The 21,859-nt window shown below is 36.0% G+C and overlaps 1 protein-coding gene across 1 annotated transcript in view; it reads right to left on the bottom strand.

The window, feature by feature from the left end:
- Positions 1-21,859, bottom strand: part of LOC134368135 (uncharacterized) — a 426,599-nt gene that overhangs the window by 32,958 nt on the left and 371,782 nt on the right. Inside the window, 2 exon segments of the mRNA XM_063084693.1 lie at positions 18,640-18,783; positions 19,209-19,302. Of these exon segments, the coding sequence (XP_062940763.1) occupies positions 18,640-18,783; positions 19,209-19,302 (238 nt within the window).

Below are 21,859 nucleotides of genomic sequence, written 5' to 3'. Positions count from 1 at the left end.
AAGTTGTCAGAATGCCTTAGCTTCTTACATTTTCTTTTCATCTCACACACATCCCACTCCTTTCCTCATACACATCTGTTCTCTGAAGTCCTCAACACTGCTAGAAAAAGTTCACATTGAATTGAAATTTGGACAAAGCTCAATTGGGAGATATTGGGACAAATTCTTATTTTCTTCAGGACAATTAATTCACATTCATACTTGGAGCCTCTGGCTATGACATTAATTATGAGTTTCCTGATTAGTAAAAACTGACTTTCAATTAATTATATGCTTAGTGCCATTCAATGACTTAAGTTTATGTCAGAAGCAGAATGTATCCATTCTTGTAAAAATTACCTTCATTCGTAGCCATAACCTTTCTTTTTTTAAAACACTGAGACTATCTCAATGTAAAATGAATGTTTTTGGAAGGAAGGAATTGGATTGGATTCTCTTGAAGGGAGCTGTGCTTATACAACTCACATAAACAAATTCCTGCCTACCCTTATCATTAATATTATTTTTAGCTCAGTGAGAACAAATAATGAGTAAGTAGATATGTTTAAGTTAAGCAAATTAGAAATGCTGCTCTGTGCAGAGGTGTAACAACAAACAAATTGAGGCCCTCCACAGAAAAAGGAAAACAGAAATTCTTATGAGATGATAGCAAGAAATGTGTTGAAAATGAAATATTTTCCCCAAATTCTGATGAAGAGCCTAACATTTCCAAATGAATTGGTGATGGTAATTTTTATTTCATTCTTTAATTTCACAAAATGTATTTGTTGCCCATTATGTGCCAGGCAACGATTCTAGTTACACTTTTATTTTGTTTGAACACATTTCAGTCCTTCTTGATTTCATGCAGTTAAAAGGCATTCCCCAGACTCTTCTATGCTAGTCATGACTCCAAAAGATGGTTCAGGTAAACAAGGTACATCCAGCCATCAATTTTTATCCAGCCATGCTTTGTGAATGTAAGATTTATTTGTAGCATTAATTTCCTTCTTTAAAAAATGAGAAAAATATAATTGATTTATCTCATTATCAGACTTTATGAAACATATGCTAGCATAGTCAACTGTTTCAGTTAACTCAGTGTATTTATATTTAAAGGCCTCCTTGGTTTTTTTAATTTTTTAATCTTATTTTTAAATTATAAAAGTAATACAGTCACATTGTAAATTATTTATACAAAACTACTCAACTAATATGGAAGTATAAGCTGTAAATAGTAAATATTTTTCTTTTCCTTTCCCCTGATATCAGTAATTTGGTGTGCATTCTTCCAAACTTCCTTCAATGTATACACACAATCATATTCTTTTACAATATTTTTATAAATATTATGCAGCAGCTAGAAAGAATAAAGTGAATCTATATGAATTGACATGGGAGGATGATCTCAACATCATAATGGTAGTGAAAAAAAGTGACTTGCACAGCAGCACAGAAAATATTTGTGTAGATTTTACCTTCAAAATTGGGACTTCTCTTCTATTTTGATTTCTATTGGTAGTAGACCTAGGGAAAAGATTAAGGACAGATTTTAAAATTTAGGAAAAATTAATCCAGAAATGACTATATCAACAAACTGAAAAAATGATTATGAGTTTAAAGGTAAGCAGTCTCATGCTTTCACAGGTGCAAACACCCAAACCTTCATTTTCCATAAAACATCCAGTCGTAGCAATAGAAAAATTGCTATCTATGAGTTTACAATACCAGACCTTAGAACCAAACCTGGACTGCCTTTTGCATGGTCAATTTCCAAAGAACCAGTTAGAAAAGAGAGAGAGAAAAGCCCAGTGTTTAGACAAGTTACTTCAAAAGTTATTTTGTGTACATATATAAATATATATATGAACTAATGGAGAAAATTTATTTTATTGGTTACATGACATTGGAATGGGTGTCTTAGGATTCTCAAGCAATGAAAGTATTTATTAAAATTGATGTTACACAAAACAAATAAGTAAACAATCAAGAGTTATTCATGGGCTTCTATGGTAGAGGTACTACGAACATATACATTTTAACTTGTGACTAAAATGAATTATGATGAATCAAATTTTGTATATTCAATACAAATCAAATCAATCAAGTAGTAAATTAACTAAATACAGTCATGTGTTGCTTAACTATGGGGATACTTTCTGAGAAATAGGTCATTAAGCAATTTTGCCCTTGTGCGAATGTCAGAGTGTATTTATACAAACCTAGATGGAATAGCCTACTGTGCACATAGGCTATACAAGGGTACTTCAAAAGTTTGTGGAAAACAGAACAGAAAGATTATGCAAATCTTTACACGAACTTTTTGAAATACCCTTTTATAGTATAGACTATGGCCCCAGGCTACAAATCTGTATAAGCATGTTACTGTACTAAATACTGTAAATAACTGTAACACAATGGTAAGTATTTGTGTATCTAAACATATCCAAACATAGAAAAGGTACAATAAAAATATGGTACTATAATGTTATGGTGCCACCATCATATATGCAGTCTGTCATTGACTGAAACATAATTTTGCAGCACAGGACCATATAGTCCGTGGAACAATGTAAAACAAACTAGTAATGACCAGTGAGCTGTATATTAATTGCTGAAAATGTTTGATGATGGTTCATACAATTTTTGATTATCACCCTGTAATTAGGCAATAGTGTTGACAAGGAATTTTCTGGAATTAAAAAAAAAAGTGAAAAATACTGTCACTTGTATTTAAGAGTATGCTGTGCTATGGTTATAAAGAGTATTTGTTGCAGTCATATATGATGTAAAAATGCTTCATAATCAAACTGAAACTCAAAGTATCTTTGCAGCAAGAATGTAAATATTATTAAACTAGGATTGCCCAGTGTGGTAGATTTTATGATTCAGCAAATATTACCTATCCTCCCTCTTTGTGAGAAAAATGTATACTTTTCCTCTCTATTGATGCTAGGTTTGGCCATGTGGTTTCTTTGGGCCAGTGGAAACTGAGTGGAAGTCTGAGCAACTTTAAATATGTGGTATGGCTTGGCGTCTTGTGCTTCTACCATCTGCCATGACTATGTTATATCCCAGCCAGGGGGTAGCTCTTTCAGCCTGGGTCCTAAAGTAGGAATAATCATAAAGTAGTCCTGAATACAGTCTGAATAGCATCACTTTAACTGATCTACAGCTTTGTGAGTGAGAAATAAATAATTTTTGTTATAAATCACTGAAATTGGGGGATTATTGGTTATGTAGCATTACCACAATGAATGTTCACTAACAACACCCACTATTTAATCCAGGATGTCAAGCTATTGGAGTCCTAGTTAATGTCAATGAAGATCTGAGAGAATGAGTAAACCAACATCTCTGAGTTGACCGAGTAAATTAGTGGTAAATTTAAAAAGCTAACCTTGGCTATGCCCTCCAATCATCTGTTTCACATTAAAAAGTTAACCAAGGGAGTTAAAAATTCACAACGCAGAAGATACTTAATTCTTACAATCATTGTAACATATGAATGAGAATGACCAAGCATTTTCAATACCTGAAACAGAAAAAGATAATATAGGTTAGAGAACTAAAGATTAGAGAAGAATTCCTTGACAATAAGTGTTAGTCACTAAAACAAGTAATGATAAGAGTCTATGCATTGTACTAGCACCGTGCAAGTTGTGTAGTAGGTATTGGATGAATAAAAAATATTTGCCAGAAATATTTAAGCATAAATTGGTGTAAATACACAGTTCTAATTGGAGGCAGGACATTAAAATTATGGTCTAGTTACTTCTGGGCATAGGTTCAGTAATTGAAAGCTGCTGCTCTTGGGAGTTTACCCTAGTCTCTAGGCCAGGTATTCATTCAAAGAATTCTTGGATAAACTAGGGAAATACTGCAACCTATCGGGGGAAACTATTGGTTAGTATGGTTCATTCAGACTTGCTAACACCTTCTTCACAGCTACTGTGCAATCTCTTTTGGGCAGGGAGAGAAGGAAGTGAACTCAGAATCACCATGTGTTCCTAGTAGGCTCAGGGAGTGATCTCCCAACTCAGAGAAATGTCTTTTAGCTCTTCCCTGGCTTTGATTTGCTCCTTGAGGTAAGTATAGGCTTTAAAATTTTTTAAAATTAATTATTATTTTTTTTAGAAAATTGAGGATGGCTTTAGAAGATAAGTTTGGGACAGATGCTTAGCAACAACAATTAGGACTGAGGAGTAAATTCAAAAGTAACATAATGTGCAAGGATGAATAGTATACAAGCATTATTTAGAGTTAAATAGTGATTCATTAGAAGTTACTTAAATATTTCTCATTTGGTTATTTTTTAATTAATTTCCAATGCATGAACTAATTTAATTTAAATTCGTGTGAAATCAACAGTAAAATCACTTTGCAGACTGAAAACATAAACGGCAACTTGTGATAACAATTAAAAGCTGAGGAACCAGAAATATTTTTCAAATATTTGCACATTTTTTTAAATGAAGAAATGTTTAGAGGATAGTTTAGCCTATAACAATTGCCTGAAACATTTTTAAATGGTCGTACTTAAATTCAGGAATTTAGAAGATAGAACTTTAAATTAAATTAAATCAGTGACATAATATTCAAACAATGAGCAAGCATAAAGAGAAAAGAGGAGAAGGCTTATCTTTCTATAAAAGGGGGAGAGGAAATTTTATGTGTTGCAAAGAGAATAGAAAATATAGATATCTGAGTCAGCTATCAGATTTCCATTTGTTGTGCAGACTATGGAAAATGAGTAAATTGAAGTACTGAAAGAAGCTAAGTTGATCTATGTAATAATAAGCTGAGTCAGAGTAAGAGTGAGATTAGGTGAGAAGAGAACTAGGCAAATTGGGTTCTGAGGGAAAGTTCTGGGGAGTTTTGAGAGAAGGAAGAGAAATTTTTGAGCACTACACCTCTGAAGGTTATTCAGAGTGAAAAAATGCCCACGAAGGATTTTAAAGGTTTGCTAAGCACTAAAAATATACACCTCTTTTTGAGTTCTTCAGTAGACTTCAGGAAAGACTTATATTGTCTTCCAATTATTTTTGATTGTTGGACTTACATTTCTTTGAATGCAGAAATGTGCCAAGAGGTGCCAAGCAGCAATTTGGCTTAACAGATTAAATGCTGTTGTATCATAAGACTAGAGCAGCTCCTGAAATATTTGTGATAGAAACCATGTGGCTTTCCTGGAATATTTCTGGGACCAAAGGGATGGGCCTTACTTCCAGAGAAGTCATTACGCTACTGAACAAGCACTGAATAAATGATGTGTGTGTGTGTGTGTGTGTGTGTGTGTGTGTGTGTATTACTAGAGGTTGTGGGAGGTGAGGGTAAGTTAAGTACAGAAGATGTTAAAAAGTAAAAGTACTTATGTGCTCAAAATGTAGTCAAGTACTCTTGTGGAAGCAGCTTGGGCAGAGCAATAAAACTCAAAGTGTCCATTTTCTATGGTAATACTTGCTCATCTACTGACCATAGTGTATTGAGAATGGAGAAAGTACCTGCCAAAATGTAACAATGTCTGCTGTATTTAAAACTTCCATTCATCCACTTCATCTACAGTTAATTGGCAGCTTATGCTGTGAGTGAATTAACAGGTTCACAGAACACTAACAAAGCCATTGCTCACTTGGGAACACGTGTTAGGAAGGTCACATGCTTACAGTAACCATGAACTGAGTCTGCTGGCATGATAAAGACAGCACATCCATTTTTCTCTGACAGCGTTAGCTTTCCTAGCACTTTCTGGATCTATATAAATTTTACTGCATTAAAAATTTCCAGAATTCTCTTTGGTAATTAAAAAGAAAAGTTTGAATATAAGATCAAAGAAATGCCTTTGTTTCTTAAGTAAAAAAGTTTTGAGGACACCAACAATGTTTCTGCTTCATAGTTTCTCAGCTGGTGAAGGTAGACCAGAATTCTTATATTCAGTGTCATCGCTAATGAAGATGATGGCACAGTCAAAAGCTTGGGACATATTCTGGTTCGCTTAATGTAAGCAAAACTTCTGAGATATATTCCTTGTGGGCATGTCAAATGATTCTTTACGTGGACTTAATATAAGTTAGGTGACTTACATGACACATGGTATAAGATTTCTGTTTTGAGCCCTAGTGTTTCAGGATGGCTAACTAGAGACACCAAGCTCTTGCTTCTGATGCAAAGAGAAGTCCAAAACAACAAATAATCACATGTGGAATAGAGTGTCTAGGAGAAAACACTGGAATTCAACAAAATAGTGAAGAAGACCCCCTGAAGCTCAGAAACTAGAATGACAGCATACAAAGACAAGTGAAGTGCCTGATTGAGATTGGCTTGAAGCCAAGAGAGACTTCTTACTATAGGGAAAAGGTAAGCAAAAAAAAAAAAAAAAAAAAAAAAAATCCCCAATATTTCACACTCCCACCACAGATGCCTACAATCCAATCTACAAGAGAGCCACATAGCCCTTGTAGGCTGTGAACTCAGTATACAAGGAGCTGCTTGGAGTCCACATGACTGCATTATTCCAGAGAGGGAATTGATGCTGAGATGCCCCACCCATTCCCCAGTCCCAGGTTGCCACAGTGTGTCACCATTTGGGGATCAGAGACAACACCAGAGTACATTCCAGCCTGGGGTCAAATAGCCCTGTCATCTCCACATGCCTAGGTCCTCCTTATCATGTTATGACTCTGGCACAAAAACTCACACAGCTCCCTGTACCTCTGGATACAAGCAGTCCACTACAGTGCAGAGGTAACATCCAAGATAGAGGGAGCCAGTGCTCACACTTTCCAGAACTTGAGAGCTGACCAGCTGGGGCCTTCTACCACCACCATTGGCCCTGCTCTCTTCAGTGTAGTGCATGTGTGCCTCTCCCAAGGGCACAGGGTCCTGTCTGTAGCTCCAGCAAGGCCACTCTGAGCCACCTCAGGTGAGAAGCTTCAGACCATCCCAGCATCTCTCTTAAGATCACAGGGTTCCACCTATGACTCCAGCAAGTTTGCCCAGAATGGCCCACTCCAATGGTAGAGCTCTGGACTGCACAGCATCTCTCTCATATATGAATCCAGCAAACTTGCCCAGAGTGGCCCACTCCAGCTGAGGAGCTGCAGTGTGCCTCAGTGTCTCTTTTTGAGGCACAGGGTCCCACACATGAACCCAGAAAGTTTGCCCAGAGTGTTCCACTCCAGCTGATGAACTGCAGAGAGCCTCAGTGCTTATCTTGTGGGGCACAGAGTCCTTCTCATGACCCAAGTGACCTGGCCCAGAGTAGCCAACTCCAACTGAGGAGCTGCAGAGAGTCTTAGTGTCTCTCTTTGGGGTGGAGGGTCACACCCAGTACTCCAACAACTTTCCCAGAGTGGTACACTTCAGCTGAGGAGCTCCAGAGTGTCCCAACATCTCTCTTGGGGGTGCAGCATCCCATGCATGATACCAGAAACCTTTTACAGGGGGGTCTACTCCAGCTGAGGGGTTTCAGAGCTCCCAAGTGCTTCTCCTAGGGTCCTGAGATCTTGCCTACCACCCCAGGGACCCTGGTCAGTGTTGCCCATTCCAGCTGAGGAGTTTCAGAATGCCCCAACAACTCTCCCAGGGGTCTAAGTTCCCATCTATTCCCCTCCATTAGTAGAGGAACAGCTGATTGCCCCAGCACCTCTCCTAGAACCCAACATCCTGATGGTGATATCAACAACCCCATTGTGGGTCTCCCACTTTAGCTGAGAAATCACTGAGCACATCAGTGCATCACCCAGGAGCTTGAGATCCTGCCTGCATCCCCAGCAACCCTACCCAGTGTCACTCACTTCAACAAAGAGCTGCTAAGTGCCCCAGCACCTAGGCCATGGAAGCACTCACTGACAACTCTGACACTGAATATAATCAAAGAAATCACATGAAGACCACACTACTGCATTCACTGAGAATGAAACATAAAAGAACACTGCCAGACAGACACTATAAAACACATCTACAAGAAAGAGTCTCTCCCTTCAAAACCTACTCCAGAAAATTAGAAAAAGCAATTGTTTCACCATATGCCAAGACATGAAAAAACAAGGAAACATGACACCCCCAAAGGAATACAATAATTATCCAGTACCTGACCCCAAAGAAAAGGAAATCTATGAAATGGCTGAAAAGGAAATCAAAAATAATTATATTAAGAAATTCTGTGATCAAGAGAATACAGGTAGAGAGCACAATGAAATCAGAAAAAAAATTAATGTTCTGAGAGAGAAATTCAACAAAGAGATTTATCACAAAAAAGAACCAAGCAGAAATCATGGCACTGAAGAACTTATTAAATGACATAAAAAATGCAACTGAGAGCTTAAGCAACAGGCTAGATCAAACAGAAGAAACAATTTCTGTACTTGAAGACAGGTCTTTTGAATTAATCCAGTCAGAAAAATACAACAACAACAACAACAACAGCAATAATAATAATAAAGTAAAAAAGAGTGAAGAAAGCCTACAAGATCTGTGGGACAACTTTAAGCATACAAACATCCATATTATAGGTGTTTCAGAAGTGTAAGAGAAGGGAAAAGGCATTAAAAATCTTTTAAACAAAATAATAGCTAAAACTTCCCAAGTATTGGGAGAGATGTGGACTTCCAGATCCAAGAGGCTCAAAGATCCCCAAACATATTTAACTCAAAAAGGTCCTCTCTCAGACACATTGTAGTCAACTTCTCAAAAAGTTAAAGGCAGAGAGAGAATTCTAAAAATAGCAAGAGAAATGTGTTAAGTTACCTATAAGGGAATCCCCATCAGACTAACACCAGATTTCTCTACAGAAACGCTACAAGCCAGGAGATAGTGGGATGATATATTCAAAGTGCTGAAAGAAAAATACTCCTAGCCAAGAATACTATACCCATCAAAGCTATCCTTCAGAAGTGAAGGAGAAATAGTGTCTTTCTCAGACAAAATACTGAGGGAATTCATCACCATTAGACTTGTCCTATAAGAAATCCTAAGGGAATCCTACATCTGTAAGCATAAGGATGACAACTACCCTCATGATAACATGTGAAAGAATAAAACTCACTGGTAGGGAAGACACACACATGAGAAAAAGAAAGAAATTATATCTCATCACTACAGAAAAGCACCAAATAGCAAAGACTAACAATAAAAGAGAAAGAAAGGATATATTAAACAACTATAAAATAATTTTTAAAATGTCAGGAGTAAGGAAACACTTTTCCATAACAACCTTGATTGTAAACGGATTAAATTCCCCATTTGAAAGATATAGACTGGCTGAATGGATTAAAATACGAGACTCAACATTATGTTGCCTACAAGAAACTCACTTCAACAGGAAAGACACACATCGACTAATAGTGAAGGGATTGAAAAAGATATTCCATGCAAAAAAAAATCAAAAATGAGTAGGAGTAGTTATGCTTATATCAGGTGCAATAGACTTTAAACCAAAAATTACAAAAAGAGACAAAGATGGATATTATATAATGATAATGGAATCCATTCAGCATGAGGATACAACAATTTAAAATATACATGCACCCAATATCAAAGCCCACAGATATATAAAGCAAATATTGTTGGATCTAGAGAGAGATAGAACCAAATCAAGAATAGTTGGGGACTTCAACATCCCTCTTCAGCATTGGACAGATTATCTAGACAAAAAGATGAACAAAGAAACATTAGATTTAAACTGCACTATAGACTAAATAGACCTAGCAGATGTTTACAGAACATTTTATCCAACAACTGCAGAATAGACATTCTTCTCATCAGCATATGGATCATTATCCAGGACAGAACACATGTTCAGCCACAAATAAGGTCGCAACAAATTTTAAAAGTTAACATCATATCAAGTATCTTTTTAGACCACAACAGAATAAAATTAGAAACTAGTAATAAGAGAAACTTTAGAAACTGTACAAATACGTGGAAATTAAATAACATGCTCTGGAATGGCCAATAGGTCTAAAATGAAATTAAGCAGAAAATCAAAAAGTTCCTTGAAACAATTGAAAATACAAGCACAACATACTAAAACTTAGGGGATACTGCAAAAGTAGTATTAATAGAAAAGTGTATTGCAATAAGTGCTTACATCAAAAAAGTAGAAACATTTCAAAGAAAAAAACCTAACACTGCACTTCAAGAAACTAGAAAAAGAAGAAAAAACCAACCCCAATATTACTAGACAAAAAAAATAATAAAGATCAGAGTAAAACTAAGTGAAATTAAGACCAAAAGAAGGATACAAAAGATGAATGAAATGAAAAGTTCGTTTTTTGAAAAGATCAACAAAGTTTACAAATCATTAGCTGGACCAAGAAAAAAAGAAAGAACCAATTAAGAAAATCAGAAATGAAAAGGATACATTACAACTGATATCACAGAAATACAACCATTAAAGACTATTATGAACAACAATATGCCAACAATTGGAAAATCTAGAGCAAATGGATAAATTCTGGACACAACAACATCCGAGACTAAACCAAGAAGAAATGGAAACCCTGAATAGACCGATAATGAACAATGAGATTGAATCAATAACCAGCAGTCTCCCAACAAAGAAAAGCCCAGTACCACACAGCTTCATTGCTGAATTCTACCAAACTTTTAAAAAAAGATTTAATCCCAATTCTTCTCAAACTTCCAAAAAATCAAATCAGAGGGTACTTTTTCAAATGCCTTCTATGATGCCAGCATCCCCCTGATACCAAAATCAGACAAGGACACAACAACAAAAAACTACAGTTCCCTGATGAACATAGATGCAAAAATTTTCAACAAAATACTAGCAAACTGAATTCAACAGCACATCAAAAAATTATTCACCATGATCAAATCGGATTTATCCCAGGGATGCAAGGATAGTTCAGCATATGCAAATCAATAAAGATGATCCACTACATCAATAAAATGAAGGACAAAATCCATATGATCATCTCAATAGATGCAGAAAAGACATTTCATAAAAGTCAACATACCTTCATGATAAAAACTCACAGCAAATGAGGTATAGAAGGAATGTATCTCAACACAATAGAGGCCATATATGACATGCCCACAGCTAACATCATCCTGAATGGGGAAAAGTTGAAAGTTTTTCCTTTAAGTACAGGAACAGACAAGGATGCCCACTTTCACCATTCTTATTTAACATAGTACTGGAAGTTTGAACCAGAGCAATTAGGCAAGAGAAAGAAATAAAAGGCATCCAAATTCGAAAAGAGGAAGTCAAATTTTTTCTATTTGCAGACAACAAGAGCTTATTATATAAAGGAACACCTAAAGACTCGACCCCAAAACTCTTAGAAGTGGTAAACCTAGTTCATAAAGTTTCAGAATATAAAATCAACATACAAAATTAGTAGCAGTTCTATACACCAGTAACAAACTAGCTGGAAAAAAAACCAAACAAAAAACAAAAACAAAAACAGAAAACAAGAAAGCAATCCCATTTTCAACAGCTACCAAATAATGAAATATCTAGGAATAAATTTAACCAGGGAGGTCAACAACCTCTACGATGAAAACTACAAAACACTGATGAAATTAAAAAGGACACAAAAAATGTAAAGACATTCCACGTTCATGGATTAGAAGCATTTATATTGTCAAAATGACCATACTACATGAAGTGTTCTACACATTCAATGCAGCCTCTATCAAAATACCAATGATATTCTTCACAGAAATAGAAAAAACAATTCTCAAATCATATGGAATCACAAAAGACCTTGAACAGCAAAAGCAATGCTGAGCAAAAAGAACAAAGCTGGAGGCATTACACTACCGGACTTCAAAATATAGTACAAAGGTATAGAATAATCAAAATCGCATGGTACTGACTGACACAAAAACTGGGGGATAGGAAGAGGTCAGTTAATGAGTGCATAATTACAACTAGACAGGAAAAATAATTTCTAGTGGTGTATAGTGGTGCTAGGTATCTATAATTAATAATTTATTTTGTGTTTTCAAATGGCTAGATCAGGGTAGCTCAAATGTTCTCATCACAAAGAAATGACTAAGTTTTACAATGATGATTATGCTAATTACTCTGATTTGATCATCACACATTGTATACATGTATTGAAATATAACTTTGTACTTCATAAGTATGTGCCATCAATACATATCAATTAAAAAATAAATTAAAAATATAAAATGGTTGGAACTGAAATAAAATAATGGCTATTTCCTATGTGGCCAAACGACCATTTAAGATCTAGTAAATGATCTTAAGAAATACCCTTCCATATTACAAAGAACAACCTACTGAAAATCCTGAAAGTCCTGAAAAAAAATGAAAACCTTTACCAGGAGTTTATGGTACAAACTTCATCTGTAAGGCTAGAAGTAGAAAGTGAGAATTGGACAAATTAATTTTAAAAAGTAAGTCTCAGAAAGTGATGTCAGCAAAGTAGTTTACTAAGAAGTTCCAGCCCCTCATTCCCCTGTGAAAGTGTTATTAAAAAACAGACAAATAAAAAACTAGGGATTGGCCAGAGTAACTTTATAGAAGCTCTGGGAAAGAGTCAAAGGTCTACAGCAATTTAGGGAGCACCCAATGAAGAAAAAGCCACATGGAAAATGGTAGGAAAATTTTCAGTGTTTTTACTTGACCTTCCCAGCTCCTCAATGGTGCTACACGACATAATATAAAGATACAAGTTCCCACCCACAAACAAGAGGGAACAGGACAGACCTTATCTGCAACATTCTTATTAGTCTGTGAGCTGCCTGAGGGACTGTTATCTGTTTTGCTTGACTTAGAGCTCAGACAGAAAAAATTGGCATAGCTCAGATCTCAGGCTGTTGAAATCTACCAATAGTGTGGGCATAGCTAATGAAAGCTACAAAACCTCCAGATGATTGGGGCAAAATATTACAGTGGCAGGAATACAATATAACAGCTAAGGATCCAATAAGAAGCTGGAGTGAGACTCTTTGGAAAATTATGATATTTAAAATTAGCAGTGATTATAGGGGAATAGAAACACACACACACACACACACACACACACATGCAGTGATTATAGGGGAATAGAAACACACACACACACACACACACACACACACACACACACACGGTCCCATACAAGAGAAATGCTTAAAAGAGACCTGAGAAGACACTGAGCCTTTTCTCTGGCTGATCCCAAGTCCACAATATGCCCTGATAATTAGTGAAGGCATTCCCCAGTGCAGTGGCAGTTTCCAAAGACTAGGAGAGGTGGCTGTTTTTTCTAACGCCCAATTTTCAATAACAAGAAAAAAAAATTCAAGGCCTATAAGAAACAGAAAAGCGTGGCCTATTCATAGGAGGAAAATAAAGTGGCAGAAACAATCTGTGAAGATACACAGGCATTGAACATACTGGAAAAAGACTTTAAAATTACTGCCTTAAATATGCTCAAAGAGCTAAAAGAAGCACAGACAATGAACTAAAGGAAATCAGGAAAATGATAATGTGAACAAAATGATATGAGACTTCAACAAAGACATAGATATTGCAAAAATGGAACAATACAGAAATTCTGGAGGTGCAAAATACAATAACTGAATTGAAAACTTCACTAGAGGGGTTCAGCAGCAGACCCTAAAGGGAGAAGAATCAAATAGTGAATCTGATAATGGGGAAATTTGCAATTATTTAGTCAGAGGAGCAAAAATTTGTATTTTTCTGATGATTAGTGTTGTTGAGCATTTTTTCATGTACCTGATGGCCATTTGTATGTCTTCCTTTGAGAAAGGTCTATTCATCTCCTTTTCCCAGTTTTTAATTGGATTATTATTATTTTTTACTTTATTTTGATGACTCATTTTTGATGAAGTTTAATGACAAATGTCAGTTTCAGTTGCTATTGTCTAACATTTTTCTTTCCATATACAGTTTCTTAAGAAAAATACCGACCTTGTAAAACTGTTGCAATGTAAGTTCAACCACTGAAACAAATTCAAAAAGATACAGACTACTTTGCTGAATTTTAATTTTATGGCTTGTAATCTTCATGTATAGAAATTTCTTTCCTAGTATCTGTTATTGAGAATTATTAGCTTGCATTAAATAAGCAAAGCACAGAGGGAAAAACACCACATGTCCTCACTTATAAGTGGAAGCTAAGAGAGAAAGAAAGAAGGAAAGAAACACCACAGTGGTGCATTGGACTTACAAAGGGAGAGAGCATACTTAGGTTTCCATATTTGAGTAGGGGAAAGGTAGAGGGGGAGGCAGGGTTAGGGATTAATTGGGTGGGGGTCACAGGGTATAACTGTAATTTGTAGTAATGGGCATGATGCCGGTATGGATCTGTGTGGAATATACTATAAAGCATATGTACCTCACAGGGCCTGGTTTTCCAAAGTCTTGCAGTTTCAAATATTGACCTTGTGGAGGACTGGAAATTTTCCTCAGGCTAGTGAGTCTCTGTTGCAAGATAAGAATTGTGGCACAGCAAGGTTGCTGGCTCAAAGACAGATTAGTTACTGATTGATATCTACATTGTGGTAAGAAGGAATGTTTGCTAAGATCAAGCTTTTGTTGATAGCCTTACTGAAATGTCATCTGGCTTGTTTCACTGAAAGCTGCCAGCCTATATTGTTAAACCATAACCCCACCTATGTTCTCTTCCTGTAACCTCCTGGTCTGGAAAATAAGTGCAGGAGGAGAACCTAAATTCAGTGTTAATTTCCTGAGGAAGGGATCCCTCTCGCTGGAGGATCCCAGGGAAATTAACCACTTCAGGGCTTCTCACTGCTCAGAAGAGTAATCCTTTGCATTTCCATCACCCAGGGGAAGTGGGGTGACAAATCCATGGGGGGTGAAGCAACACAAAGCAACAGATCTGTCCATCACTTCTTGGGTACAAGTGGTGACAGTCAGCTTAGTACCTCATGAATATTTATAAACAATAAATAAAAAAAAATAAATGGATTATTTATTTTTTATACTGTGTAGTATTTTGAGTTCCTTATATATTCTGGATATTAATCCCTTGTTGGATTCTCACCCCAGTTAGACTGGCCATTATTTAAAAAACCAGAACAACAATTCCTGGCAAGGATGTGGGGAAAGAGGAACTCTTCTCCACTCTTGGTAGGACTGTAAATTAGCACAGCCATTATGGAAAATAGTATGGAGGTGTCTCAAACAACCACAGATAGAACTGCCATAAGATCCAGTAATCCCACTACTGGGCATATATATCCAAAGGAATGGAAATCATCATGTCAAAGGAACACCTGCACTCCCATGTTCATTGCAGCTCTATTTACAATAGCTAAACTATGGAGCCAATGTAAATGTCCATCAATGGATGACTGGATAAGACAAATATAGTGTATATACACAATGGAATACTACTCAGCCATGAAAAAGAATAAAATTCTGCCTTTTGCACCAACATGGATGAGAATGGATAAAATTGTGTAAGTGAAATGGGCCAGACATGCAGAGATAAATACCACATATCTACACTTATAACTGGGTGCTAAGAAAGATGTGTGTGTGAGAGAGAGAGAGAGAGAGAGAGAGAGAAAGGAAAGGAAAGAAAGAAACCACAGTAATACATTGAACTTTCAGAAGGAGAGAACAAACCTAAGGATTCTAGAAATGAGGGATAGGGAGGGAGGGTGGTTTGGGAGTGATTGGTTGGGTAAGAGGCATAAAGAATAATTATGATTTGTAATAATGAATATGCTAATAAAAATAAATAAACATAAAAGAAAAATTTTTAAAAGAGGAGAAGTTTAAACAGTATCTCATAGTGGGCTTATGAGATACCGTCAAGTAGACCAACACACATATATGGGACTATCAGAAGGAGAAGAGAATGAGAAGGGGCAGAAAGATTATTTCAAGAAATAATGGCCAAAGACTTCCTAAACTTAAAGAAAGATAGAGATCCACATATCCAAGACACTCAACAAACTTCAGTTAGCATAAGCCCAAAGTGATGCACACTGAGACATATTATAATCAAAGATTTGAAGGCCAATGACAGAGAATTTTGAAAGTAGGAAAAGTGATTCATCATGTAAAAGGAATCCTCAGTAAGATTATCAGAAGATTTGTTAGTGAAAAGCTTGCAGGTGAGAAGACTGGGTGATATCTTTTCCATCAGCATACAAATAATATGTTATTTCTTCTATCTTAGAAAATAATCTCTTTGCCCCATTCTTCCTGCAAATACTTCTCTATTTCTCTCCTCTCCTTTTTGATGAGATCCCTCAAGACAGATGTATATAACCAGTAAGTACAGAGGCCTCATTTCTGCTGCAAGGGTAACAGGTTTGAGGAGAAAGAGTGGGAGTCCATTTTTTGACATGTTGAATTTGAGATGTTTATTAGACACAAATGGCTATGTCAAGTAATTTGAAATATCATGTAGGCAATAAGGACAACTAAGGATAGAATGTTAAGTAAGTTTCCTCGAATCCTAGAAGCTAATAAGTAGAACATATGGAATTCAAACTTAGACTGTCTGACTTCCAAGAGTATATTCTCAAACACTGTGACTTATTGCTTCTCAGTTTAACTTTTGAGATCTTATTCATTTTTTCAACAAATATTTATTGAGTACATATGTACTCAGTCAGTGGTTAGACAAGATGTGATTTTTCTTCCAGAAAGTTATAATTTAGTTTTTCCTATAGTGTTTCTTCATTTAGGATATTTAAAATATTTAAAATGTGATTTACTGAATATTTTCAGATCTGAGCCAAACTGTAAAAGCTTGAGTATTTGTTTAGAATGTGGACCGTTTCAGAAAGCAGATTTTGTCTAACAAGGTTTGTGAGTTGATATTTGAGGAGAAAGTGGAGTAAACTAAACCATGGTGTTAAACTATTAGTGAACCTCAACTAAATCATAGCAGCAGCTGGCAATCTCTATTTTAGAGGAAAAACTCAGAGAAAATTAATAAAAATGTCATGTTCTCAGGGTTGGAGAAAGGTATTTGTCAAATTCAGCTGACCAGCAGCATCAGGCCACATGATGAATCACGTTTTGTGCTTCTGATTGTGGATTGAAAATGATAGAAACTAGAAACAGAGAAGTCAAAAAGAACTATAGAATTTTACCTTTCTTTAGATTTATTTACATGTGAATGGAATGGTTTTCTAGTGAAGAAATCCCTAAGCAACTAGAAACTTAAAGAGTAGATGAAAAGATTCTTAACTATGATAAAGCTTGAAGTGAAAGAGCTGCTTTTGATAGGGTAATCTTGATCTCCAATATACAGGTTCAGGAGGAGTTATAATTGCACCATTCAAAAGGATAATAGAGACCAAGTAGGAATTGGTAATAGTTTACTCAGTAGAGAATAAAGTCTGAAACTTTTCCTAGGTATGTGTGGTATTTTGGAACATCCTCTTTCAGATAATAGAGAATAAAATGTTTGTTTAGTTGTTTTAATAATGTCTTATAATTGATTAAAAAAGGGACTGGAAAAGCAAGTTTGGCTCTCCATTAAACATATCTACAGAAATCATTGTTGTTCAGACTAGTTAGCCAGTATCAAGCTACCGTCACTCATTGGTTACAGCATGTTCAAACTCATTGATCACAGCAAGGGACCTAAAAAGAAATAGTGTGATTTTGCACACATTCTTGAAAGGAATATATAGCATCGCCATGATATTTGGACTTCTATTAACAGGAGAGATGTCCCATTATTGCAATAATAAAGGGAATAAGTGGTTTTGGTTCTGATAGATTTTCCAACTCTTCAGGAGGAAGAAAAGGCTTTCTAAAGAGGGTTTCATGACAAATTTTACTCTCTGAATTGGTAATTTTCTCTATAGTATGAGTAACTTAAAAGTGCCAATACTCAATTCTCAAAATAAAATTTTCCAACAAATTTCTTATATTTTAGAAGCCTGCCTTGGGATGTGGTAAAGAAGTACTGCTGTGTCACCTTAGGCACTTCATCCCAAGTATTTTCTTTATGTCATAATAAAACTATGAATAAAACATTGAAAAGTAGTAAAACAAACACTGCTTTATGTTTTATGATTTAGTGAAATGCTATATATGATATATCATTATATGGAAGAAAACTAATGAAAACTTTAAAGACACCTGATATTTTTGGTGAATTCTAAAACTTTGCTATATTGCTCAAGTGGAAAATAGCCTAGAGGATAACAAAACATTGTCACTTAGATTGTCTGTACAGGCTCTTTCTCCTACAATTTTATCAATTTATCTATGAACATTGTTTCATTTTGAATATTACAAATGTTGATAAAAATGTTCTCTGTATTTGGTTTCTTTGGTGGTGGGAATATTGAAATGATGACTCTCTTTCTGGAAGATAGCTTTATCATTTTTCAAATATTAGGTCAGTTTATAGAAATATCAATACAATATCAAATACAACATAGTGTTTTCTTCTTTTAATATCTCTCTCTTCCCAATTGAGGAAAGATGGGGCTAAATGCAAAGCACTTTTTCTTTAAACTGTTTCTTTTTACTAAGTGAAGATTCTCTACGAATCAACAAGATATAAAATTCTTTCTTTAATTTTTTTAATATAATGCTTAATTGGTGTCTTTAGATTCACAATTGGTGGCTAGTATGTTCTTGTGAAAAATGCAATCTTATTTTAAAGATATGATACACATGGGACCTGTTATATGAAAGGGTTCATGAAAATAACTTACTGGGAAGATTGTTTTGCAGATGTAGAAGTTTCTCCAACCAACATATTCTTCTGCTGGTTTTACAGGAAGTCCCAATGCAGCTCCCAGAAGAAGTTCCCCTTCAGATCTTACAGTAGGTCTTCTTTCTGGTCCCAGAGCAAGTGCCTGTACAGGACTCACAGCATGTCTCCTTGAATGACTCACAGAACGTTGCCTTGCTTGTCTCTGAACATATCCTCTTGTAGGACTTACTGTATGTACCCCAGCATATCTCTCAGCACATCCTCTTTCAGGATGTACAGCAGATCTCCTTGCAGTAATCACAGCAAATCCCCCTACATAACTCACAGAAAGACCCTTTGCAGGACTCACAACATGTCCCCTTGTAGGACTCATAGCATGTCCCCTTGCATGTCTCTCAGCATGTCCCCTTGCATGTCTCTCAGCATGTCCTCTTGCAGGACTTAGAGAAAGAACACTTGCCGGGCTCACAGAATGGTCTCTTGCAGGACTCACCCCAAGTCCTCTTGTAGGACTCATGGCAAGTCCCCTAGCATATAGCTCTCAGCATGTCCTCTTGCAGGACTAACAGCATGGCCTTCTATGGGTCTCACGGGAAGTCTTTCTTCAGGTCCCCAGACAGGTCCCTCTGCTGCTCCCCAGTCAGGTTTCTCAGAAGATCTTCTAGTTGTTCCCCCCATGAGTCCTCACAAAGATCCTCCCTCAGCTCTTAAAGCACCATTGTAGTTGTCATGACACCGGAGAAAACAAAGAGAAAATAACAAAGTTTTACCTTTTAGAATATGAAAATTCAAAAAGGTAGTAGACATATGTCAAGATCAGTAAGGAAGTCTCTGAGTAAAGATAAAGGTGACATTTTAAATTGCTTAAATCCCTTTAGAGGTCATTTTCATAATTAATTTACAATTCAACTAAGTTGGTGAGCCAAGAAAAATAAGATTTGTTAATTCATATCTTGGTTCTTCCTATGAAGAATGGTTTTTAAACTTAAAACAGCTGTTATTTGGTACCTGTTCGGGCACAAGATTAAAAATTTTGAAATATAAAATCTGTTATGGAACAATATTTTTCTCGAGCATTTTAAACAATTCTTCAAAATGCAGTTTCCTATAAGAACACGTATTTGCTTATATTTTTAAAAGGGATCTGAGGAAAGCAAAACTAGAAGGTAAATAAGAATGAATACCTCCAGTGAATGAGTGGCAATAAAGTGAGGTGATACAGACAAAATTGAGATTCTCCAAATAAACCAATTTTACACAATTTTGATTTTTTTGAAATTGGGTAAATATTTAATTTTGTTGATTTTTTAAATTGGATATCAATATTCATGAGGTACAAAGCAAATTGTCACAACTCATGTCTAAGAAGTGATGGCCAGATCCATAATGGCACCATGCCCATTACCACAAACTATGATTGTACCCCATGTCCTCCACCCAATTATCCCCCCAATTATATCTGACCTCTCTCCCCATCCCCCTCACCACACTCTACTTTGTATCCCTAGTTATGTTCTCTCCCTCTCCAAGTCCAATGCACCACTGTGGTCTTTCTTTCCTTTCTTCTTTATCTCTTAGCTCCCACTTATGAGAGAGTACATATGGTATTTATCCCTCTGGCTTTGCTTATTTCATTCCACATAAATTTCTCCAAGCTCATCCATGTTGTTGCAAATGGCAGAATTTCATTCTCTTTTATGGCAGAATAGTATTCCATGGTGTATACATACCATATTTTTCTTATCCAATTATCCATTGATGGACATTTAGATTGATTCTATATCTTGGCTATTGTGAACAAAGCTGCAATGAACATGGGAGTGCAGGTGTCCCTTCAACATGATGATTTCCATTCCCTTGGATATATACCCAGAAGAGGGATTGCTAGAACATATGGTAAGATCAGTCTGAAGCTGTTTGAGAAACCTCCATATTGTTATCCACAGTGCATCCACTAATTTACAGTTCCACCAACAGTGTAAGAGTGTTCCGTTCTCTCCACATCCTCGCCAGCATTTGCTATTCTCATTCTTTTTGATTATAGCCACTCTAACTGTGGTGAGGCGATATCTCAATGTGGTTTTAATTTGCATTTGCCAGATGACTAGTGATGTTGAGTATTTTTTCATGTACCTGGTGGCCATTTGTATGTCTTCCTTTGAAAAATATCTATTCAGTTCCTTTGCCCACTTTCTAATTGGGTTCTTTATTTTTTTTAACTGTGTAATGGCTTGAGTTCCTTGTATATTATGGATGTAAATGCATAGTTAGCAGAAATTTTCTCCCACTCTGTAGGTTGTCATTTCATTCTGTTGATTGTTTCCTTTGCTGTGCAGAAGCTTTTTAGTCTGATATAGTCCCATTTGTTTAATTTTTTCTTTGGTTTCTTGTGCTTTCAGGCTCTTGTTCATAAAGTCTGTGCCCAGACCTAGTTCCTGCAGTGTTTCACCTTTATTTTACCTCAGGAATTTTACAGTTTCAGGTCTTATACTTAAGTCTTTAATCCCTTTTGAGTTGACTGTACTGCATGGTGAGAGATGCATGTCTAGTTTCATTCTTTTGCATATGGATATCCAATTTTCCCAGCACCACTAATTGATGAGGCAGTCTTTTCCCCAATGTATGTTTTCATTCCCTTTGTCAAATATCGCAGATGGATGTAAGCCTGAGGGGCGATTTCTGGGTTCTCTATTCTGCTACACTGGTCCGAGTGTCTATTTTCATGCCAGTACAATGCTGTTTTGATTACCATAACTTTGAAGTATAATTTGAAGTCAGGTTGTGTTATGCCTCCAGCTTTATTTTTTTTGCTCAGGATTGCTTTGGCTATTCATGGTCTTTTGTTGTTCCATATGAATGTTGAGATTGTTTTTCCTATTTCTGTGAAGAATGTTATTGGTATTTTGATAGGGATTGCATTGAATCTGTAGATCTGTTTGGGTAGTATAGACATTTTCACAATGTTATTTCTTCCAATCCAAGAGCATGGAATATCTTTCCATCTTTTTGTGTCTTCGTTAATTTCTTTTAGTAGTGATTTGTACTTCTCACTGTAGAGATCTTTCACCTCCTTGGTTAAATTGATTTCTAAGTACTTTATTTTTTTTCTGAATGTTGTAAATCGGCTTACTTTCATGATTTCTCTTTCTGTTAGCTCATTATTGGAGAATATAAATACAACTGATTTGGGGGCATTTACTTTGTCTCCTGCAACATTA

The sequence above is a fragment of the Cynocephalus volans genome, chromosome X (assembly GCF_027409185.1).
Source record: "Cynocephalus volans isolate mCynVol1 chromosome X, mCynVol1.pri, whole genome shotgun sequence".
Lineage (NCBI taxonomy): Eukaryota > Metazoa > Chordata > Mammalia > Dermoptera > Cynocephalidae > Cynocephalus > Cynocephalus volans.
This window is presented reverse-complemented; position numbering and strand designations above follow the sequence as displayed.